The 24,820-nt window shown below is 42.6% G+C and overlaps 1 protein-coding gene across 2 annotated transcripts; it reads left to right on the top strand.

The window, feature by feature from the left end:
• Nucleotides 1–297: 297 nt before the first annotated feature.
• HAVCR2 (hepatitis A virus cellular receptor 2) lies at nt 298–12,549 on the top strand. 2 transcript variants are annotated; one of them, XM_070417099.1, is made up of 7 exons: nt 298–479; nt 1,509–1,847; nt 2,682–2,765; nt 5,052–5,095; nt 6,565–6,694; nt 8,220–8,256; nt 10,331–12,549. In XM_070417099.1, the coding sequence occupies exons 1-7, from the start codon at nt 425–427 to the stop codon at nt 10,482–10,484; spliced, it is 843 nt and encodes a 280-aa protein (XP_070273200.1). In that variant the 5' UTR covers nt 298–424; the 3' UTR covers nt 10,485–12,549. The 2 variants fall into 2 exon arrangements, with proteins under 2 accessions (XP_070273200.1, XP_070273201.1); XM_070417100.1 differs by lacking the exon at nt 2,682–2,765.
• Nucleotides 12,550–24,820: the final 12,271 nt, after the last annotated feature.

The following is a 24,820-nucleotide window of genomic DNA, read 5'->3' on the forward strand; positions in this document are numbered from 1 at the left end:
CCACCTTGTGTTCCCTGGTAACCAACTAGACCAACACATGATCCATTTGAAACAAAGGACTATTTTACTGGAGGTATCAGAAGGCTTTCTCTACTCACTGAGAGACACTATTTTTTCTTTATTGAGTAATACTTTCTGAGTATTGCTTCCTCTTTGTTTATACTATCAGAATGAATATCAGAGCCCTTACAGGAAGTTGATGGAGCATGACAGAGAACTGGGGTTTCCTTTGATGTAGACTTAGTGGCTTTAACAGAGGAATGATCAGTAGTCTGCCGCACTGATGTGCTGGTCTGGCACTCAGGGAAGTGGCCACCACTCCCGTGATTGTGGAGTAGAAATTCAGTTGCAGGAAGTACACAGTTCAATTGAAGAATTAAAACGGCACCTCAACAGAGCCACTCTTGGGCTTCTCTTGTAACCCATGTTTTCACATCTTTCCTTCGACTGTGTCCTTCTGTGGCTGCTACTACTTACAAGTAAGTCTGGGCATGGACTTTTGCAATTGGGTTGTGCAAGATAAGGATACAAGGATGGCCTTTATAATGTTTGAAGTAGAGAAAGTTTGGAAGCAACCTAAATGTTCACAAACAGGGAAGTGGACAAAATAAATTGTGATATATCTATGAAGCAAAGAGTAAATCTGATTAAACAAAATGATATGAAGTGTCTCTGAGTTAATGTTAAATTTTTTTTTTTAAAGGAGAGGAACAATGTGTATAGTAGACTTCTTTCTGTCCTTTGTGTTGCAGGGTGTGGCCCTACACAGATACTTCTTAATGTGTAGACTCTGGGAAGGGAGCTGGGAATGGGAAAGAGCAGAGGGACTAGACTTTTCATGCACCTTTTATACTGTTTGTTTTACAGTGTATGTTTTTTTAAAGAAACCAATTAATTATAAACCTAAAAAGGGCTATATATTAACTTCTTATTCAGGTAAGGGTTTTTATTCTTATGTGCCTGGTACTTAAGAAAAAAAGAGAGAGAGAGAGAGAGAGAGAGAGAGAGAGAGAGAGAGAGAGAGAGAATTGTGTTAGGATAACAGCTCTTCATTGATGAACAACAACTAGCCCAAATGGCTGAGATGTTTTCCTGGCTGACAATGAATGATTATTATTATTATATATTTTTTTACTCTTTCCATCATCCCTGCCTTGTTCACAGGACTGGGCCACAAGTCTCTCCTACCACATTGGTTCTCAAAGTGAGGTTCCAACACCAGCCATGTCAGCAATTCCAGGGAACTTGTTAGAAATACAAATTTTTATGCCCTACTCCAGATCTAGTAAGTCAGGAATTCTAGTAGTTGAGCCAAGCATCTGTGTTTTAACCAGACTTCCCAGTGGTTCAGATGCCCCTCAAGTCTGAGAGTCTTGCCTTAGTGGATCCTCCTTTAAACTGGAGAGCAGCAGTGGTTTCTTTACTCTGCAAGCATTACTTGCACTTTTCCTGAAGTGGACCAACCTCACTCATCGCCTGCATCTTGCTCTCCTTTTCTCTTTATCCAGGGTCTTTGGAAGGGTCACGCACAGCCGAGGTGGGCCAGAATGCTTATCTGCCCTGCCACTACTCTCCAACCACCTCGGAGGACCTTGTGCCCATGTGCTGGGGCAGGGGACCCTGTCCTATAAGTAAATGTACGAGTATGATGCTCAGCACTGATGGAAGGCGCTTGGACTACCAGATATCCAGCAGATACCAGCTAAAGGGGAATGTCCACAAAGGAGATGTGTCCTTGACCATAGAGAATGTGACTTTAGCTGACAGTGGGACTTACTGCTGCCGTATCGAATTCCCAGGCCTAATGAATGATAAAAAATCAAACCTGGAGTTGGACATCAAACCAGGTGAGTGGACTTTGCATGTTTTCTTTACAAATAATCCTCTGCAGATCATATTAAATATAATAATTGTTCTCACTTCTCTCCTCACCAGTGACAGCCCTGGTGGTGGACCCCTAAGACTTAACAGGCCTATAAGCAATGTCCGGCCGTGTTTAATTCTTCCATCTATATTGAAACTTATTGAAAGGATCTATATAATGGCAGGAAAGACATCAATAGTTGGAACCCTGGCTGCTCATCAGATTCACTTGGGGGGCTTTTTAACACCGATAGATGCTAGAGCCCTACCCACAAACCAGAGAAACCAGTGTTTCTGGAAGTAGAGCCTGAGCACTGGGAGTTTACAAAGTCTTCCCCAGGTGCTTCTCCCCTGCCTGAAGCCAGGATTGAGACCCACTGAAATGTGGGTGTGCACGCACGGGGGTGCATGTGCTTGTATGTTTTAAGGTTTATGGAGCATGTACTTGTGGCTGATGGAGCTGAATTCAACTCCAGTTCTGTCGCTTATTAGCTGTGTAATGTTGCACCAGTTACTTAAACTGTTTGACCTTCTCCTCTATGAAAAATGGTAATACCTATCATATAGGCCATTGGAAGGATTTTAGGAGATGTATTATGAAAAGCATTTAGTGTGTGGCTATTAGTTCTATTATTAACAATTAGACTGTGACAATGATGACTGTAACACAGTTTGTAAAATGTGTCATATACTCTTAACGAAGGTGTTTAGGTTGAAGGTGAGCATGTGTTTCTCTTTATTTATTGTCCTTTTACTTCCTTGAAACAAGCTCTCTGCTCTCAGAGAAGCCTCCTTCTTACACTGCTTTCTGACACTAGCCAAGGTCACCCCTGCTGGGACTCCACGGAGAGCCTTCACTACAGCCTTTCCAAGGATGTTCACCACCGAGGAACATGGCTCAGGTAATGTCACATGGGCGTAGGAGGAAGCCTTTAGTTGGTTTCCGAGTCCAGAGGATTTTGAATATGGGGAAAACGAGGAAATGGTGTAAGAACTGACATATAAATGTTTCTGTACACATGAGAGAGCATTTCAGGTGAGGGAGGTGCTGGAATTAACCTGTACTGAGAAATGTAATGAGGCCTGGGCCAGTACCTTTCACTTCTTTGGATCTCAGCATTCTCTTCTGTCCAGAGAATTATGGTTTTCATGACCCAGTAAAATTCCTGACCCCCACCTAAAAGTATTTCTATCAACATATTTTGCCAAGTAAGAAAAGCAAAATTTCTATCTTAATATTGCTATCACTGCAAAAAAAGTGTTAGTCTTTTAAATTAAATAAATTTAATCTAATGAAAAACTCGTTACATTGCACTATTATTTTGTGATTTATTCCTGGACTGGTGATGTTTTGTCTTGAATTGACTCCAGTCCATGTTTGGGGTTGGATTCGGTGATTTCCTGGGTTTCTTCTAACTGGAATGAGCCCGGCATCCTCCTCAGATTTTGATTTCAGTAGGAGCAGCTAAATTCTTTAAGTAATTGAGCTAGGCCTTTTCCATGCTGTTCTGGAAGAGAAGATAGGGTCAGAAAAGCAGTCTTCAGGTCACATTGATCAGAAAGATTAATCTTAAATATTTTCTCTCAGAGACCTGGTCTCTCCTACACTCTCTGCAGCTCATCTTTTTATTCCGTAAAATGCAGTTAAAAATAGGTAAATCTGACTTCCTAATGTCACAAATCTCATAAGTTGCATAGGGAGTGTGCAGGAGGCGACTGATCGATGTTTCTCATTGATGTTTCTAACTTTCCATCCCTCTCCCTTCCTCTCTAAAAAATCAATTAAAAAAAAAAAAAAAAAGAGCCCAGCCAGTGTGGCTCAGTAGCCTAGTGTCGACCCATGCATCAAGAGGTCACTGGGTCAATTTCCCCCTCAGGGCACATGCCTGGGTTGTGGGCCCGATTCCCAATGTTTCTCATTTATGTTTCTCTCTCTCTCTTCCTCTCCCTTGCTCTCTCTCTAAAATCAATATAGAATCAATAAAAACATTTTTTTTTTTAAAGAGTGTATGCTAAAGCCATGGAGAACTAAATTGGAAGACCATTTCTGTTATTCACTAAGCTGTGTGACCTCGGTTAAGTCACTTCCTAATTCTTGGCTTCTTCATTTGTGTAATGGAGCTAATTGTCTCTACTTTAGGATAGTTGTTTTGAACACTAAATGAGTTACTTCAAAAGTTTAGCACAATGCCTGCTCATGGTAAATTGTAGCTATAGTTATTTTTATCTTCATGTTTAGGCAACCAAATACCCTGTTTTCCTCTTATTGAGAAAATGCCAAACTTTTTCAAGAAAATTAACTTTTGTTATCTGTTGAAATCGAATTACAATAGAACACTTGCCTGAGTGTCATCAATGTTGGGATTTTGTTGATTCTACTAGGGCCCTGTGGACACAATAAACTACATATTGACCATAGGTCTTCAGGGCGGAAATCTCCATTTCATAGAACATAAGTAGCTGGGTTCATTACCTGGGGGTGAAAAAAATCCTAAAATGGACATATAAGTGTTCAGTAAAATCTGTTGGTCTCCCAATTAATTATTGTAAAAAGTATAGAGTAGAATTCATTTCAAATAGGCTTATAAAGATTTTTTAAAAACTCAAATAAAAGAAAACATACTCTTTTAAAAATATATTTTTATTGATTTTGAGAGGAAGGGAGAGGAAAAGAGAGATAGAAACATCATTGATGAGAGAGAATCATCTATTGGCTGCCTTCTGCACACCCCACACTGTGAACCGAACCTGCAACCCAGGCATATGCCTTGACTTCTGAATCAAATCGTCATCTCTTGCTTCATAGGTCAATGCTCAACCACTGAGCCACAACAGCTGCAAAAGAAAATATTTTTTTTCCCCCAAAAGGATCTATATTTAGAACTAGACTTAAATATTAAGCAACACAGATAGGGCAGAATAGTTGACTTGGCAAGAAAAACAAAACTCAAGACTTGTCCATTTCCTCAGAAGCACTTTCATGCTTTTACACAGGTCTTTAAGAATCATGTTTATTCTTTCTATCACTGCCCACTGTTGGGTGGAATAGCAAGCAGCAAGCCAATGTCTTTACTGGTACGTATACCAATGCATTTTAAATGCAAGAGAATTTCTATCTAAAAGGAAAGTCTGCTTTTAAGCAACAAAATATTTTTAACTGTTCTGTTGGTTATTCTTCCTCCTTGTAGCAGAGACACAGACTCTGGAGACCCTCCATGATAAAAATCAAACAGTAAGTAACTTTTGTGTGTGTGTGAGCTAACATTGTGTTTAACCCAGAGGAAAGAAAGTGCGGCTTTAGTCTCCCTTCCTGCCCACTCTTTCTTTGGGAAAAATGCCTAATCTTCCTTAGTTTCAGATTCCTTGACTGTAGCATGTTGATGATAACACTTGTAACTGCTGTAACATGGGCCTGGCGTACGCATGGAATGCAGTGATGCATGTGAAGGCCAGGCACATAGTTAGCCCTGGAAAACTAAAAAGAAGAAGCATTAGCATTGTGTCCCTCTTCTCAAAGTTCATAGCTGTACCCCACTGTGGGCAAGTCAAAGATCCTCCATCTCCCTAGAACATGTTTTTTCTTGCTTCCATTGCAATCCGATTGAGAAAGATTATTTTTTGTTTGAATTTATTTATTTATTTATGTATGTATATATGTATGTATGTATGTATGAATGACAAGATACCAGTCAGGAATATTCTAAGCCAGGAATTTATATATCTAACTATAAATAAAAACAGGATGATTTTAGTGTCCTCCACTTTCTTCGAGTAAAGGAGAAAAACCTCTTGAAAGCCAACTTCTAGCATTGACCAAAAAATTCTTTGAGGACTTATCTAGGGGTCCTCATTCATTTAACTCAATCTCGTGCTTGTGTGTTCACAACTGAGGCTCAACGTTTTGTATTTCTCCCCTCTTTGCGATCAAGGACTGCCTTTTAAGCGTGCACCCATAATGCTTGATGCACAATACCTTGCAAATAGCACTCCTGTAGTAAATGTTTGCTGAGTAAATGGAAGATTTAATTTCCTTGACTTTGTTTTAAAAGTGTTTCCTGTTGTTGGTTTTAAAGGGGGACCATGGACTGAAATTTTACGAGAGGATTTTCTGTGTGACTCTCAGTTATCAAAAAGTCAAATTAATTACAGCAATAGCAATAGCTATTATTGATTAAGCATTTATCATGTATCAGGCCCTATGCCACGCATTTAGTATTTTTTGTCACTTACATTTCCCAATAACTCTATAAGATGACTCAGCTCTTGAGGACCGAGCTTGGAGTTGAACTCGTGACTGTCTGGCTTTTAAGTCACAGTCTTTCTGCAAAAATAGTGGTTTCACTGCAAGCCACCAAATTTAGACCATTCTGAAACTTTATGGGAACACAAAGGGGTGTGAATGAAGAGGATTCTACTCTAAAGCCCATTTCTGTGGGAGAGGGGAGTCCATTTACTAAGAGCTCCTTCTTTGCACAGCACAGAAGGGCACATTTTATTCCCTTGTGAACTCCAAAGATTAAGCACTTCGTTTCTTTGGGTGTTTTGAGGCTTGTCGAGAAGGGAACAGATCAAGGGTGTTTTCTAGGTTCCTGTATTCCTGTGATGCTGCAATAAAGATGGTCCAATGCATAAGTCATGAAAATGGCTGAGCATACAACCTATTTCTGGCCATAAGCTGCAATTCTGTTTGTGTTTCCATAGCAAATATCCACATTGGCGGATGAGTTACAAGACTCTGGTTACACGACCACCAGAATAAGTGTCTATATTGGAGCAGGGATCACTGCTGGGCTGGCTCTGGTTCTTATCTTTGGTGCTTTAATTCTCAAATGTAAGTCACTTGATGTTGTATGTCTTTCCCTCTGTTAGGAACTGCTAATATAGGAACCAACATAAACCTAGGTAGAAATATAAGTTTATATTTATACCTAAAGATGATTAGACTGGCTCTGGCCAGTGTTGCTTAATGGTTACAGTGTTGGCCCGTACACTGAAGGAAGGGTCCTAGTTGTGATTCCCGGTAAAGAGCTCGTGCCTGGGTTGCAGGTACCATCCCTGGACCTGGTCTGGGTGCATGAGGGAGGCAACCAATCAGTGTGTTTCTCTCATGTTGATGTTTCTCTCTCCCCCTCCCTCCTTCCCTCCCTCCCACTCTCTCTAAAAAAAGCAATGGAGCCCTAACCAGTTTGGCTCAGTGGATGGAGCATCGGCCTGCGGACTGAAAGGTCCCAGGTTCGATTCCAGCTAAGGGCATGTACCTTGGTTGCGGGCACATCCCCAGTAGGGGGTGTGCAGGAGGCAGCTGATCGATGTTTCTCTCTCATCGATGTTTCCAACTCTCTATCCCTCTCCCTTCCTCTCTGTGAAAAATCAATAAAATATATTAAAAAAAAAAAAAGCAATGGAAAAAATATCCTCGGGTAAGGATTTTTTTAAAAAAGTAATAGACTGCATAGTAGGTGTAGAGAAACATGTTTTCATTATTTCTTACAGGTCCTAGAATAAAATTGAAACTTTGGTTATGACTTAAAAGGTCCTATAGATCTAGCTCTAGCCTACCACTCAGACCTTATCTTGGGTTACTCTCTTATTCCAGCCATGTTTTCAGTTTCAGGCACTCACCGTGGTCTTTCACAGTTTTCTTTGCCTGGAATGCTCCTTCTGTCTCTTTACTTGGCTGACTCATTCTCTTCTTCCAGAGCTGACCTTCAAGGTCACCTTTTCTGAGAGTGCTTTCCCGACCTCTATTATAAGTTCCAGTGCATTGTTAGTTTCCTTTATGTCATAGCACAATGAGAAATTATTATTGTTATTATTACTTTTGAAATCCACCCTCACTAGAACGTAAGTTTCACAAACTCGGGGCTCATAATTTACCTTTGTGTCCTTGATGTTTAACATACTGCCAGACACAAAGTAGGTGTTCCATATATTTGTCAAATATGAAAAATGGCCCAACCAGCATGTCTCAGTGGTTGAGTGTCGACCTATGAACCAGGAGAATCACAGTTTGATTCCCAGTCAGGGCACATATCTGGGTTGCAGGCTTGATGCTCAGTAGGGGGCGTGCAGGAGGTAGCCAATCAATGATTCTCTCTCATCATTGATGTTTCTATCTCTCTCTCCCTTCCTCTCTGAAATAAAGAAATGAAAATTTAAAATAAAATGAAAAATGCATCTTTATTACTTTCAAGCATAGTTCATGTAACAAACCAAGACACACATTAGTAGTTTGATTTAATTCAATTTAAGGGAAACCAGATTTCCTTAAATAATCCTTGCCTCCTATGAGCCCATTTTTTTTTTTTAATTTATGAAAGCAATTTTAATTGACTTTTCTTCACCTTTTTACCCAGGGTATTCTCATAGGAAAGAGAAGTTACAGAATTCCAGGTAAGAATAAGGGATGAGGTGAAAGAAGGTGGGAATCTTGGAGGTTTCTACACCAATATGGCTTTGATCTTTGCTTTTAGAAGTTCTGCCCTGGGACTCTGGGATCTAATCTTATATTTCCTTTTTGCTTTAGGATTTATGAAATGTAAACATGCTCCTCTGTTTACTTCCTGATCTCTCTAGCTTCCTTAGTCCTAAAGTTAAGGTATAGAAGTCATCTCCTCATGACAGGAAGTGCATATTTCTTTCTATTTTAATCAGTCTTTTTAGTTGACTGACCCTTCAATTGATGGATTATCTATTACATTCAGGCTCTGGTTGGGCACTGTGCCCCATAAGTAAACAAGAAACCAAGAATCTACTCTCAGGGCTTTTATAACCAAGTCCAGGTGTTCTTAACTTTGATAACCCATTAGAGTCACTTACACAATCTGTTGTCATCCCCAGAGCAAATAAACCAGATTCTTTACAGATAAAGTCTAAGCATAGATATTTTTGTAAAGCTTCCCACGTGATTCTAATGTGCAAATAGGGTTGAGAATGACTGGTCCCTTATATTGCAGTCTTAGTGTCCATTCCTGACTATTTGCACATAGGTCTGTACACACACATGCATACACCCCAGTTCCATTTACATATAGCGTACATAACTTTTATTTCATTTTAGCAACATTTGGTGCATTGATAGAATGCAGTATGTATCAAGAAAAAAAAAAACTGCCGAAACCGGTTTGGCTCAGTGGATAGAGCGTCGGCCTGCGGACTGAAAGGTCCCAGGTTCGATTCCGGTCAAGGGCATATACCTTGGTTGCAGGCACATCCCCAGTGGGAGATGTACAGGAGGCAGCTGATCGATGTTCCTCTCTCAGCGATGTTTCTAACTCTCTATCTCTCTCCCTTCCTCTCTGTAAAAAATCAATAAGATATATTTAAAAAAGAAAAAAAAAGAACTTCATCAGTTTAAAAAAAAAGAAAAAAAAACTCTGTCCATTGAATACTATCTAAACTAATAATTTTAGACTAAATAGAGACAATATACTTATGAAAACAAAATAGTCTACAGTAAATAGTCAGAAGCCAAAAAAGATCAAGTAAAATATGTATCAATGGTTTTAGATTATCTGTGTCACTCTTCTTTAATAGAGCTGAAACCTGAAATGTGATAACATTAACAGTGACATTTACATGCATTAATTCATTATTTGTCACACCATTTGGTTAATGTTCATCTCTACCTAAAAAGGTAAACTCCATAGAAAATAAGGAACTTGTCTGCCACATTAACAACTGTATCCCCTAGCACAGCACCTGATACTTAGTAGGCACTAAGTATTCAATATTTTATTATGAATGAATAAATGCTCCTTATAGCAGCCTGGTCATATTGAGTGCTAATTATTCCCATTTTACAGATGAGGATCCTGAGACAAAGTTTTCTAATATGTAACCTTCATGGGATGTGTGTTTTATTCACTGCTGTGTCTCTTGCTGCATGAAACAGTGTGTAACACACTAAATAGTTCCCAAGCAAATGAAATAACAAAACTCAAGATTACATGACTGGTTTAGTGACAGGGATAAAATTCAAACTCAAATCTGATTGGATACATAACATATTTATTTCTTTTTTGTTTTTTGAAATTGTTCCAGCCCACAAAATAATTGAACTAATGATACAAGGAATAATAGAATCCTTCACCGAGATGTGTAATTTAACATTTTAATATGTTTGCTTTATCTATTTTTTATACACACGTGTGTTTTTTTCTGAACTGTTTTCAGGACATTTCAACATCAATTTGTATCTCATCTGAATAAGGATATTCTCTTAGATCACACAATGCCATTGTTTTTTGTTTCCAACAATGCCATTTTTACACCTAAGGAAATTAAGAGTAATTCAAATTGTCTTAATGTTCTTCAAATTATTCTGTTTTACGGTTTCTCCCCCAGTCAGGACCCAGTCAAGCATCATGTTGCATTTGGTTGGCATGTCTTCAGCAAAGCCTATTCTCTTTTTGTTCTATGTCTCCTGGGAAATGCTTACCTGAAATGCGACATTTTATTTCCACAGCCTCATCACTTTGGCCAACCTCCCTCCTCCCTCAGGGTTAGAAAATACAGTAGCAGAGGGGATGCGCTCAAGGGAAAACATCTATACAATTGAGGAGAACCTATATGAACTGGAGGACCCTTCTTCGGATTACTGCTATGTCATTAGTGGGTAGCAAGCCTGACAACTCCGGGTCTTCACCCTTCTATGCCATCAGACCCAGCTTCATTCGGGAGCTTGTATTGTCTTCTTTGAAAGCTATCAGATGTGTCAGCTGATTGACTTTTAAGGTTCTGCCTGCGGCTACCCAGCATTCTTTATCCAGTTTCTGAGGATAAGCTCACAAAAGGATTGAACCATCATCTACCCAGTACTCAGACTTGTTACTACCTTACCTCTGCATTCCAGCCAACAGGTTCCTCAACTCAGAGACTGCTAATCAGGGCATTAGAACTCAAGTGAGCTTCTCTGTGAAGTAGGAATTCTTAATGTGGGGACTCCTGAATTTCAGGATTTTCAGTCCCATGATGTGTCCACGAAGCTCCTGAGAAGGTGGGGTGGGGGTGGGGGGGAATTACATGCTGAGCTATATGCATGCCTTTTTGGGTACAGAAAGTCTAAAGGGGCCACTGATTTTCAAAGAGAAGGTTGACTCATAAAAGGTGAAGAAACTCCTGGAGTAGACTAGATGGCCTTGAAGGTTTCCTTTGAGTCTCAACATTTAAGCTTCTTTGAATGAAGGCTCTCCTACAGATACCAACTTACACTCTCCTTCTCCAGTGAAGAAGTCAGCTCAGCAAGCCGTGGTGTGGCAGGAGCTCCTGGGGAAAAAGGAAGTGCACTCACTCATGTGTGTTAAGTTCTGCTTGGGGAGAACTCAAAGGGAAACATCTCTGACCAACTTCTCCATTCAAGGAGAGCCGGGGACATGTTTTTCACAGAAAAAGAAGCAGTGACTGGGATGCCTGTTCCGTTTCCTGGTGGAAGGAAGATGAAGGGCTGCAGCAATCTGTACTAGTCAGCCTCAGATCCCTTGGTGGGAAGACAGTGGTCCCTAAGCTTCCATTCCAAGACTGTGGAGACTAGCTCTGCCTTCCTTATTTGTTGCCTCTGCTCTCACACATAATAGAAATTCATTAGGTATCTTTGGAGTGAAAGCATTAAATATGCAGAAAGGTAGCTTTCTGGAAAGCCCTTCCATTGGGGCACTCAGACAGAGCTCTGCCACCTCACTTCTTGGAGAACTCACAGACCCTAAGCTCCAGCGGTGCTCCTATATAGGCAGAAGTGACTGTTTTCAGACAGTGACAATATGCACCTCACTGTCTGAAAACTGCCCCTCCCTCGGTGATGACCAACCTGCTGCTGTGCTGCATGCCATGATGCTAGTCACCTGGAGGGAAGGGACTTCAGAAGACACTTAGACCACATCAGTGGTTCCCTCCAAAGGAGGTTCTTACCCACAGAAATCTTTAAACAAGGGTGTATATATACACGGACGATCGTTGCAATGATGTTTGCAAAACCTTTTTTCATTGATAGGGGAATAGTTGATTATTGTGGTCCATCAGCACACTGAGGCAGGTAAGAAGAATTAGGTGGTTTCATTGTTGAGCTGTTTTGCTAATTTAACAAATATTTATTAGTGCTTACTATGTGCCAGGTAATCTGATGCTGAGACCAGAGAGAGAGACCAAATAGACACATCCCTGACCCCATGGAACTTCTAGTCTGACAGGCAGGAGAATTTGTTCTATCCATTCACTGTTAACATTTACTGGCATCAACTTTGTCAGGCACTGTTTTAGTCCCTAGGAATACAACAATGATGAAACCCTTAATCTGACAAAGTTTATGTTACTTGTCAGAGGGAAATGCTATATTGCTAAATCAAAAGAAAAAAAAGTTCTAAAATAATATATACAATTGATGCATAATTTTTTTAATCTTTAAAAAATCTGGAAGAATATACCCAAGTTAATATGGTTACCACACAAGGGCAAATAGTTAAGAGATAGACTCAGCCTGGCCAGTGGGGCTCAGTGGTTAAGCGTCAACCTACGAACCAGGAGGTCATGGTTTGATTCACTATTGGGGCACATGCCTGGGTTGCAAGCTCGATCCCCAGTGCAGGGCGTGCAGGAGACAGCTGATCAATGATTCTCTCTCATCATTGATGTTTCTATCTCTCCCTCTCCGTTCTTCTCTAAAATAAATAAATATATATTTTTTAAAAAAGATAGACTTTCACCTTTTTTTACATGCTTCTGTGTTTGATGATCTCCATTTTTCTCTTATAATAGAATGATAAGATTTAAGCATTGTAGCAGTGATTTCCTGTCTGCCCTCCACTTCATAGAAAGAAATGAAGACTGGGACAGGTTAACTTAAAGAGCAAGCCTGGCAGTGAGCTAGGATTGGGACCCTAGTTTTCAGAGTAGGATTTACTTTCCATCAGTTATTTGGAATGGGACAGATGGCAGAAAGGGGAACGAAAAGCTCTTACCAGTGCCCTGGAGATGACAAGTGGTAACTTAATCACAGTGTAATAATATATTTCATTGATTTTCTACAGAGAGGAAGGGAGAAGGATAGAGAGTTAGAAACATCGATGAGAGAGAAACATCCATTCGGCTGCCTCCTGCACACTCCCTACTGGGGATGTGCCCACAACTCAGGTACATGCCCTTGACCGGAATTGAACCTGGGACCCTGTAGTCCACAGGCCGATGCTCTATCCACTGAGCCAAACCTGCTAGGGCTCAGCATACATTTTAAGTAATTGTTACTAGCACGGGCTTTTCCACTTGGTGCCCAGGTTCTACAGAGGTTTTAGTTTGGGAGAGTTACAGAGTCCTTTAGCAAATGACCCTAACACTATCTGGCTAAAAGCACAATGCTATTAAGTCTCTTTGACTCAGCCAACTTCCCTAAAACTGATGTGAAAGAAGTGTCTGACAATCATGTGACAATGCAACAAGGCACACTGGTTACATGTGAAAGTGTTCATTCAAAAGCAAATATGCGACGATGTCATCTATTAACATAAGAAACATTCAAACATGTAAAGAATTTTTGTGAGTTTATTTTGAGCCAAACTGTCGACAATTGCCAGAAAGCAGAATCTCAACGAATTGGGATAATCCGCAGAATGGCAGATTTTCACCTTGTTTTATACTCTACAGTCAAAGGAGGAGATGTAAGTGGGTTACAATGAAATCCATTGGTGATAGATTAGGGAGGTGGGAGAAAGCAAAGCGGGGAAACCTCTGGGATTGGATAAAAAGTAAAATGATATTTATCAGTAAGAATGTATGCACCCCTATGTTCATAGAAGCACAGTTTACAATAGCTAAGATCTAGAAACAGCCCAAGTGCCCATCAGTAGATGAGTAGATAAAAAGCTTTGGTACGTTTATACCTGGAATACTATGCAGCAGTAAAAAAGAATATGTTACCCTTTGAGACAGCATGGAGGGACCTGGAGAGTATCATGCTAAGTGAAATACATCAGTCAGAGAAAGACACCTATCACATGATCTCAATCATATTTGAAATCTAAGTAACAAAATAAACTGCTGAACAGGGAGGATCCAGAGACATGAAAGCATGGAACAGAGTATGGAATCTTCGGAGAGCAGGAGGGCAGGGTGAGTGGGTGGGAAGTAATAAACCAAGATCCTTTTATGCATATATGCATGGCCCATGGCCACAGACAATGGGGCGATGAGGGCCCTGGGGTAGAGAGTGGCGGCGGGGAGGGGGGAGTGGACTGAAAGGGATCAGTGCGGGGGAAAAAACGGGACATATGTAATACTTTCAACAATAAAGAATTATTTTTTTAAAAAAAGTAAAATGATAGACACATACTTCTTTTGCTTAGGCGGGTATAGGATAGTTTACAGTCAACAATTAACATGATAACAGTAACAATGAAGGATTTTGTGGTATCTGTCCTGGCACACAGGGCATTTGATGTGCCCTAAGGAGTCTGGAAAAAAGGGAAGTTACAAGTAACCCTGACATTTCAATGATATGGTATCTAGATACATTTTCTATGTTGTGGTAGATGCAAAAAGACTATAGGCTCAGTTAAGGTAAAGATTGACCTTGTCAGGGAAGATACTGGCCTAGGATGTGACTACCCACCAGAACTGCTTTTAGTTAAAGTTTAATTTCAGACCATCCTTTGTGGTTTCTTTAGGTCTTTGAGTTTGCAGAACCGCCATGCAGGCCTTCCCCGAGCTTGTCAGGTTAGCAAGTGGACCCTTTCATCCATACATCTTTGTCATATACAAGTTCAAAATCTCCAGTTTCAATGGACTTGCTGTTAACATCTGAAAGATGCATATCAATTATAGTGAAGCACAGTGTAACTCTACATCATTTTTAAATATATTTTTATTGATTTCAGAGAGGGAGAGGGAGACAGTAACATCAATGAGGAGAGAGAATCATTGATTGGCTGCCTCCTGCATGCCTCTACTGGGGATCCAGCCTGCAAGCTAGGCATGTGCCTTTGACCGAAACGAACTTGGGACCCTTCAGTCCACAGGCTGACACTCTATCCACTGAGCAAAACCAACAAGGGATACATCATTTTAAATTAAAGTGGCAACTTGTTTTTCTAAACTTTTGAGGGTAAAGGCTATATGTTTGTTTCTTTGTTTCTTAGCAGGAGGTACTCAATGAATATTTGGTGAAATAATGCTTGTTAAGTGACAAGAACAGTTGCATAGGAGCAGGCGTACTCGGCTTTCTTGTCTGCGTCGGCCCCACAGTGTGTCTTCTGTGGGTCCCAAACTCTAGCCCTCTTTCTGGCTCTCAGTTTATTCATTATCAGTTGAGGAGTTGGCCCTGGTTGTTTAAGATCCCTTCAGATATAAACAGTCTCAAAATGGCCTTTTAGCCTGGCCAGTGTGGCTCAGAGTTTGACCTATGAACCAAGACATCATAGTTTGATTCCTAGTCAGGGTACAAGCCTGGGTAGCAGGCTTGATCCCCAGTGGGGAGAGTGGAAGAGGCAACCAATTAATGATAGATACTCTGTCATCACTGATGTTTCTATCTCTCCCTCTTCTTTCCTCTCTGAAATCAGTAAAAATAAATAAGTAAGTAAGTAAGTAAATAAATAAATAAATAAATAAAGTTTTAAAAAATGGCCTTGCAGGTCTAGAGTCTGACCTAAAATCACTCTCTGTGCGGAATCTTTCAAAAACAGCATAGCAGAGCACAAATATTGTTCCCGTCCACTAATATCTCCTTATAATCCAGTCAGACTGGAGAAGTCTGACTTTCAAAGATACTTCCCAAAGGTCTGATGTCCAGGTGTGGCAAAGAGATAAAGAATGGAATGCTGGAAGGAATTTATCTTTATCTACTGGTATAAAAACCCTTGAGGGAAGGATCGGTGACAAACGGTCAGAGGAGCTGGAAACCTCCTAACTCACACGTAAGTACAATCCTCTGGAAATTTATGCGGAAGAGAAAATCAGAACTTTGTTGCTTGAACTTTCTGAGTATTATATGGCATATTAGGGCAACAATGACAGAGCCAATAGAAGTTAGGGAAAATTCCAGGGGAGAGCACCAAGGAATCAAGGTGGCCAAGTAGATAAATCCTGAACTCACCTCTTTCCAGGAACATGTGGAAATTATTGCACAAAGGTCACTGAGTCCACCTGAAGACCAGCTGAATAGAAGTCTCTAAGGTTATAAAGAAGGAACCACGTTGACACAGGTAAGTGTGACTATGGGTCAGCGCAGGTCCCACACTCCCTGTGTGGTGATGAATGAATGGGAGGGATAGCTGGGCTTCACAGGTCCCCCCTAAAGAGCCAGAGGTCTGAACCCCACTTCAGGCTCCAAAGCACAGGGCACCTGTGCCGAGAGTTCCTATAACATCCAGCTTTGGGCACCAGTGGGGATTATGTCTGAGATGGAGGGAGGGTTATAGGAGACCTAGCACTGTAGGCAGAGGGTTCACTGAACTCCCTGCCTGTAAGCTCCAGCACAGAGGCAGCAGCTCCAGAAGTGCCTGGGACCTAAGGGGAGGAACTCAATGGACTAACTTTAGGGCACAGGCTATAGGGGCGGGGATTGATAGGAACTCTCTCAGGGGACAGAGTGCTATTGTCCCTTTGTTGAGTTCTCCCATCCAGCTGGCCCTGAGCAGGCAGGCACAAAATCTCTCTTTCTCTATTAACCTGGCCTACACTGTCTGCCCTGCTCTGGCTTTTCCCTGAGAGTCTGTCCCACCCAACCAGCTCACTTTGCTGGAGCCTCTTCCAGCAGCTCCAGACCCTTCACAAGAGCCCACATAGTCTCTCCGAAAAGCCCTCACATTCTACAGGAGTGATGGCCTGCTTCTGGCACACCCTGCAATCTCTCCCAAATGCCCTTCCATTCAGCACAAGCAGCAGCCTAGGCATCTGTCAGTAGATGAATGGATAAAGAACACGAACTACATATGTACAAAGGAATATTACGCAGCCATAAAAAAATGAAATCTTGCCTTTTGTGACAAAATGGACCTAGACTAGAGGATAGTATGCTAAGTGACAAAAGGCAGACAGAGAAAGAAAAAGACCATCAGTTTTCAGTTATATGTGGGATGTAAAAACAAGGACAAAGAAAACTAAATGGAAACAAGCTCATACACACAGAGAACAAATTGGTGGGTACCTGATGGGGGGGGGAGGTGGGGGGTGTAAAAGATGAAGGGAATGAAAAAGTACAATCAGCCAGTTATAAAATAAGTAACAGGGATGTAAAGTACAGCAGAGGGAATGTGGTCAATAATATTGGAATAATTATGTATGGTGTCACACGGGTCCTAGACTTATCATGGGGATAACTTTGTAAGGTTTGTATGTCTAATCACTCTGTTGTACACCTGAAACTAATATAATCTTTTATATCAACTATAATTTAAAAATCCTTTTTAAAAATTGGAAAAATTCACATAAACTAGAGTGCTTTGAGTTTCTTGGGAGATAGAGTCTCATGTACATGGGTTCATGGCTTATACATCTCAGTTGTTTAAGCTTCTCCTGGGCAACATCAGTGAGGAAGTCCTGCATATTTAGGCTTACTTGGAGGCTGTGTGACTTTAGAGCCAACACATTCCTTTGCTCAGCCTCTCTTCATCTGTGAAGTGGGTATTATATAATATGGAAATAGGAACAAACATTGGAGCACATACAATAGCCATGTGTGGCTATATATTTTTTTCTTTTTAAATTTATTTTATTTTATTTTATTGCCATGTGTGGCTATTTAAATGAAAATTAATTTATTTAAAGTTTTATAAGTTTTGATTTGAGCCAAATTGACAACAGATGCTGAAGAGAAAGATCTCAAATGCTCCCTAAATTTAAATTAATTAAAGTTAAATGAAAAGAAAATTAACTTCCTCATTTGTACTAACCCCATTTTAAGTGCTTGTCCAACACCCATATAGAATAACTCCATCATCACAGAAAATTCTAAGAGAGATGGTCAACATACACCACACACACACACACACACACACACACAGATTCACATGTGCGTGCATCACATCACACACACATCACAGGAAAGGAGGTAACAAATGCAGTGTAGAAAACTAAAATAGAGTGATGAGGAAGGTCTGAGGTGACATTTAAGCAGAGATCAGAATGAAAAGGGGAAGTCTGGAAATGATGAGCTAAAGGAATGGGGATCTAGGCAGAGACACCACCAGCAAGAAGGTACTAGAGTAGGGATACATTTGAAAGAACCACGAGTGACTGGAACCCCATAGACAGGGGAGAGATAGAAAAATATGAGAGTTGGGCAGAGGTTAGATCACTGGGCCTTTGTATCTAGGTTAGGAGTTAGATTTTTTTTTTCTTTTTTCTGAAAGAGTCATGGGAGGCTTGTAAGTGGGGGAGTGTCATGGTCTAATTATATTTGCCCTTTATGTCCTTTCGCACAATTTTGTTAGTTAAATGCTTATTTTACCTGTATCTCTGCCTGATAGAATAATCCTGGACTTTTTTATCCTTAGTATACTTGTTAGCCTCACTATAATAGTAAAAACTATTTAATTAAATTAGAAAATCCTTATCACTGACCTACTGGGATTTGGCAGAGTTTCAGCGTATAACAAAACTAGTCAAAATCTTTTTATTTTATTTTATTGATATTGAGAGAAGAAGGGGGAGAAAAAAGAAATAGAGAGAGAGAAAGAGAAGCAGCGATGTGAGAGAGAACATTGATCAGTAGCCTCCAAAACACATGCCCAGACTGGGTATCAAATCCGTAATCTGGATACATCCTGCCCTGGAACAGAACCCTCCACCTTTTGGTGCACAGGGTGTTGCTCCAACCAACTGAGCCACACGGGCCAGGGCTGGTCATAAAATCTTTTGCCTCCCAAATAATAAGGCATGACCTGTCTGTATGTGAAGCATTTCAGAATATGTCTCCTAACCTTTGGTGGTAGTTGAGGTAGGGTCAGTAGTGTCCACTGTAAGTATATAAAGACAAAGCATAAAGGGAAAGCAAATATCTAGGCTGATATAATCTTTCCAAACCTCAGCTTCTTCCTCCAAGGATGGGTTAATAACAGCACCTGCCTAAGGGTGAAAGTAAAATGCACAGAGCCTATGACACAGTAAATTCTCCAGAAATGGAGGCTGTAGTATTCATGCATATTTAGGTTTAGTTCTGAGTTTGATCATTACAACAATCCTTTAAGGGAGATAGAACAAGTGTTTTTGGTCCCATTTAAGGAATGAGGAAATCAAGGCTTGGCTCAACTTAGTAACTCACAGATACCCAGGTTCCCAAGTGGCAGAGCTGGGATCTGAACCCAAGTGTGGAGGAAACTCTTTCTTGATGTAACTGGTGTCTGTCCCACAAGCTGGACTTGGCCTGGATCAGAGGTTGCTTTTCACAACCCCCCATTAGAGACTGACTGATGACAATTGATATATGCCTAAGTCAGTGGTCGGCAAACTCATTAGTCAACAGAGCCAAATATCAACAGTACTTCTTCAAAATAGACTTGCCCAGGCCGAAAATTGACTTCTGCGCATGGGCCACAAAGTTTCAATCACACTGTACACGCGCCCGCATGTGGTATTTTGTGGAAGAGCCACACTCAAGGGGCCAAAGAGCCGCATGTGGCTCGGGAGCTGCAGTTTGCCGACCACAGGCCTAAGTGACCATTAGGACCAGTAGAATGAATGGTCAACTGGTCACTATGATGTGCACTGACCACCAGGGGACAGACGCTCAACACAGGAGCTGCCCCCTGGTGGTCAGTGTGCTCCCACAGCCAACCTCCCTCAGTCCCTTCCCCCTGCCCGCTGGCCCCAATGGCCCCATTGGGACTGGGCAAGACAGCCCGATCGCCCCGATTGCTGGCCAGGCCGAAAGACCCCACCCAAGCACTAATTCATGTACCAGGCGTCTAGTTCTAACATAAATCAGCACCCCTTCCTTGCTTGCTCCTATGTTCTGGTCCCTCGTATAGGCCCATTGTCCTGATCTGGTTAAGCATTCTAAAATTAGAATAGGTTTAATTAAGTGAATTTATTATTTTAATTGATTTTTAATTTTTGTTATTGATGTGAGAGAGGGGGGAGAGAGAGAGGAGAGAGAAATATCAATTTGTTGTTCAACTTATTTATTATTTATGCATTCATTGGTTGATTCTTTTATGGAACTCACAACCTGGCCTATCAAGATGATGCTGTAATCAACTGAGCTATCTGGCCAGGGTTTATTTGATGGATTTCAAATATCAAAAGTAAACTGATACAGCCAGTTTGGTGTGGCCCAGTGGTTGAGTGCTGTTCTATGAACCAGGAGGTCTCAGTTCTATTCCAAGTCAGGGCACATGCCTGGGTTGTGGGCTCAATCTCCAATAGGTGTCAAGCAGCAGTTAGCCAGTCAATATTCCCTCTCATAAACAATGTTTTTGTCTCTCTTTCCCTCTCCCTTCCTCTCTGAAATCAATAAAAATATATTTTTAAAAAATAAACTGATACAAAATCAGAATTTTGTTCTTTGTGTTAAAATAAAGGTATAGAAAACAAAGGACACAGCAATAGGCCCTAAACTTGCCATGGACCAAGAGTTATGATGAGGACACCAAGCAGTTTTCCCCTGGAACAGGGACCATTTAGTAGACTCTACAATGGGATTTTCCACCAGAATAGGTCTTCACATCCCTGCGTGGGGAGGAACTGCTTAGTCTCTGTTGGGACCCTGTCATTCTAATGCAGTTGAGACCCATCCATTGAAAGGGTAGAATGGGTCCTCTTCTGGCATATTTCTCCTCCTATCCCCTTCCATACCCCTGAGAGCACAACTTCCTGCTGGACAACCTGTGGTTTACACAGCCTGGCTAGGCTGCAGGTGTAATTCTCAAAGAAGGAGATCTCTCAGTTCAAGTTCCTAGTAAATTTTTGTCTTTCTGACTCCAGAATTCTGCTGTTGTGGTATCCAGTTATGGGGAGTGTGTGTGTGTGTGTGGTGGGAGGGTGGGGGAGGGGTGCGGGGGCATTCATTATCCAAACCAAATGCTGTGGTTTTATACCCGATGCATCTTATAATATTTCTTTTTTTTGATAGTACATATGAAAAGTCAAGTAAATAAATGGTCTGGCCACAGCCTAGGTGACCTACTACCCATAGGTTTAGGGCCTAAGAGGCATGAAGAAAAACTTTGTTATTAATACTTGGGCTGCTTCTTTTAATTTGTCTCTTTCCTTGTATGTGTCTGTGCCGGAGTCCATTCATTGTCTTCACTAGCTGAGTTTAGACAGAGACCCCCAAAAGCTAGTAACCTTTGAAGTCCTAGCAAAGGTTAGAACTGCACCACCCAGTTAATCTAGGAACCACCCAGTTAATTTAGGTAATAACAGCTGAAGCATCCCCACCTTAGTTCCCTTAATTCCTTAGATACTTGTGTAGATCCTTGTTGATTATTGTTGATCAGATATTCTGCCTATTTCTGGAAATTGTCTACCAATGAGCTAATCCATGTGTCATTCAAACCTCCTTACCCTAAGGCTATCCCAGACAAACCTCCTTACCCTCGGGCTACCCAAGACCAAATAAAAGCTTGGAGCGGCCTGAGCATCGGTGGAAGTCCTTCGGGACTTGCCCGCCTGGTCCCCCAATATTGCAAAATTATCTTGTGTCTTTTTCTTTCACTTGTGTGCGGCTCCTCTTTCAGATACCGAACCCTACTCCACGCAGAACGTGGAGGGAGTGTTACTCGACATGTCTGCACTGTTACTGAGAACTGGGTCTTCAATGCAGTCAATTAGCAATAACTGAGCTACCTCCCTGCCACTGAAGTCCCTGCTGACCTGTAGGTCACCTTGCAGAAGGGAGGAGGCATGGGAGTGTAAGAGCCGGTCATGAGGGGTGAAGTGTGAGGAGAGACTGTTCTATGACGTGACTTCTGTTTGTCCCACAAGCTAGTTCAGACCAGAATGGAGGCTGCTTTCCACAACCCTCCCCTTTGATTGTCTGATCATAATCGATATTCATTCTGACATTAATCGGTATCCATGCTTTGCCTCCTGCTCTGCACCAGTTCTTGGAACAGGCCTTTGTCCTTTCCTTGTCAAGCATGTAAAGTAATTTCTAATACCTGGTAGCATTCATGAATAGTATCTGTGACTGTCCCTTAACTCTATATAATTCTTTGTTCCCTGCGAAGAAGTGTGGGCATCCATTTGGTCTTGTGGTCACCTGAGAAGCTTGCATGTGAGTTTTTTTGGCTAAACTGTTAGTTGCCAGATTGGAGTGGCTGCTTCTTTTGCCAGCCTCTCTCTGCCCCCCATTTATGACGGTAGACTTTCAGTTTTGGGGCTTTTCTCTGAGTCTGTGTCTATGAGCACTAGGCCTGGTCCACATTCTGCTTTCTGTAGTATTCTCCTGATATCATTCGATAAAAACAATCTGAGTCGTTGCTTCCTGTAGCATGAGTGATGAAACACAGTGATTCACATCCTGACTTAATCCTTGTTAATAGATAACTTGGCAATATAACTGAGGCTAGGGACTAGCCATTGTGGCCACAGGGCAAGAAGTACCCTCTACTCACCAAAGGGCCAGTAGACCGTCATCTCAGAGCCCAAGGGCAAGTGCATCAGGACCATTGGAGGACTGGTCTTTGCTCTGGTGTCCCCCCCACTGAGCCTGGCTCTGTTTCCTTCCTGTTTCCTCCCTAATCTCTCTGAGCATCGGGAGTCAGTGTGGACTTTACATGTGGAAAAGGAGCTGGGAAATAAGGGGCTACTTCCAAGGGCAGCTTTGCCTGTCTGTTGGAAATACAGAGCTCTCAGAGACCTGAAGCTAACAGAGATCTGAAGCCATTGTATGTGGTCTCCCATCCATAGCAGGGGGTAGGCTCATTTGACCCACGTAGTTAGGATGAAAGGAAAAGTTGCAATCTGAGAATTAAGATGTGTTCCCATACCATCTGGTGGGGGCACACCAAACAGTCCGTTTCTCTTCCCTTTAGGCAGATACCATCATGCCTCCTTGGGTAGCCTTCCCCAGCCTCATACTACTTTGGGCAGGTAAGTGATAGGTGGGCTAGGGTTTGGAAGGCCTGGACATGGGGCAGTGTAGGTTGTCTGTGGGTGTGGTGGAGGAAGATGGATGTGCTTGGACTCTGTTGGCAGGTAATGGGTCAACTAGTGAGCAAAGAGCCAGGCTGAAACAAAAAAATTTCTTAAATGGTATGAATCACAAAATCTAAGGCTAAGTAGAACACTTACATGTTGCCATTTCTATTTAAGAAAAAAGGGGGTGGTGGGTAGTTGGGTATACATGGACTTTTTACATGGATGTAAGAAATAGTACCAGCCTTTTCCTGGTGTAGGAGGGGATGAAAAGAAGAGATGGTGCTAGAATGGAAAGAGACATATTGTGTGTTTTTCATTGTACATTTTGTGTGTGTGTTTTTAACTATGTGCAAATATTGTTTTTAAAAATAAGATATGTCATGGCCAGTATGGCTCAGTTGGTTGGGCATCTCCCCATGCACCATAAGGTCTTGGTTCAATTCCCAGTCAGGGCACATGCCCAGGATTTCTGACTGGATCTCAGGTAGAGGGCATGCAGGAGGCAGTTTATCACTGTCTTGCAATCACATCAATGTTTCTCTCTCTCCCTCTCCCTACTTCTTTCTCTAAAAATCAATAAAATATTTTAAAAAATGAAAATAATATATAGAGTGTTATATATATACTAGAGGCCCGGTGCACAAAAATTTGTGCACTCGGGGGGAAAGGGGGTCCCTCAGCCCATCCTGTGCCCTCTCGCAGTCTGGGACCCCTCGGGAGATAACGACCTGCTGGCTTAGGCCTGCTCCCGGGTGGCAGATGGCAGGCCCAATCCCTAGGTGCAGCCCCTGGTCAGGCTCAGAGCAGGGCCGATTGGGGAGTTGGGGCGCCGCCCCCTGTCATGCACGGAGCAGGGCGGATTGGGAGGTTGCAATGCCACCCTCAGTCACGCTCAGGGTAGGGCCGATTCGGGGGTTGGGGCACCGCCCTCTGTCACACTCAAGGCAGGGTCGATAGGGAAGTTGCGGCGCCACCCCCTGCCACGCACAGAGCAGGGCCGATCAGGGGGTTGGGGCGCTGCCCCCTGTCACACACAGAGCAGGGACCATCAGGGGGGTTGGGGCTCCGTACCCTGTCACACACAGAGCAGGGCCGATCAGGGGGTTGGGGCGCTGCCCCCTGTCACACACAGAGCAGGGACCATCAGGGGTTTGGGGAGCTCCCCCTTGTCATGCACAGAGCAGGGTCAATCAGGGGTTTTGGGAGCTCCCCCGTGTCATGCACAGAGCAGGGCCAATCAGGGGGTTGGGGAGCTTCCCCCTGTCACACACAGAGCAGGGCCAATCAGGGGGTTGAGGAGCTCCCCCCTGTCACGCACAAAGTAGGGCTAATAGGGGAGCTGGGGCACCACCCCCTGTCACATACAGAGCAGGGCCCGTGGAGGGGGGGGTAGTTGAGGCGCCACACCCTGTCACACTCAGGGCAGGGCCGATGGGGAGGTATGGCTCTACCCCGTCTCACATAGAGCAGGGCCCGTGGGGGGGTTGGGGTGCCACCACTGTCACACACAGAGCCGCAGGGCAATCAGGGGGTTGGGGCGCCGCCCTCTATCACCCACAGAGCAGGGCTGATCAGGGGGTTGGGGCACTGCCCCCATCACACACAGAGCCGCAGGGCAATCAGGGGGTTTGGGCGCTGCCCCCTTTCACCCTGATCCCGGTGCCGGGAGGCCTCGTGGCTCCACTGATCTTGCCTGGCAGGGTCACAGATCCGAGTCCCAGACCGCAGACAGCCTTGCCTGCTGCCGCCTGCCTTCAGTATGCAAATTAGCCGCCATCTTGTTGCTTCAGGGTGGGGGTCCCCACTGGGGTGCCTGGCCAGTCTGGGTGAGGGGCTGAGGGCCGTTTTCAGGCTGGCGGGCGACTGAAGCTCCAAACCTCTCCTTTTTTTC

Source organism: Myotis yumanensis, unplaced genomic scaffold, assembly GCF_028538775.1.
Source record: "Myotis yumanensis isolate MYYU_CA2020_CCGP unplaced genomic scaffold, mMyoYum1.0.hap1 SCAF_5, whole genome shotgun sequence".
Classification (NCBI taxonomy): domain Eukaryota; kingdom Metazoa; phylum Chordata; class Mammalia; order Chiroptera; family Vespertilionidae; genus Myotis; species Myotis yumanensis.

Excerpts from the sequence above, each read along its gene's own strand:
- HAVCR2 (XM_070417099.1), top strand. The coding sequence starts at position 425 with ATGTTTTCACATCTTTCCTTCGACTGTGTCCTTCTGTGGCTGCTACTA. Across the intron at positions 6,695-8,219 it reads TGGTGCTTTAATTCTCAAAT|GGTATTCTCATAGGAAAGAG; the intron begins GTAAGTCACTTG and ends CTTTTTACCCAG. Across the intron at positions 8,257-10,330 it reads GAGAAGTTACAGAATTCCAG|CCTCATCACTTTGGCCAACC; the intron begins GTAAGAATAAGG and ends TTATTTCCACAG.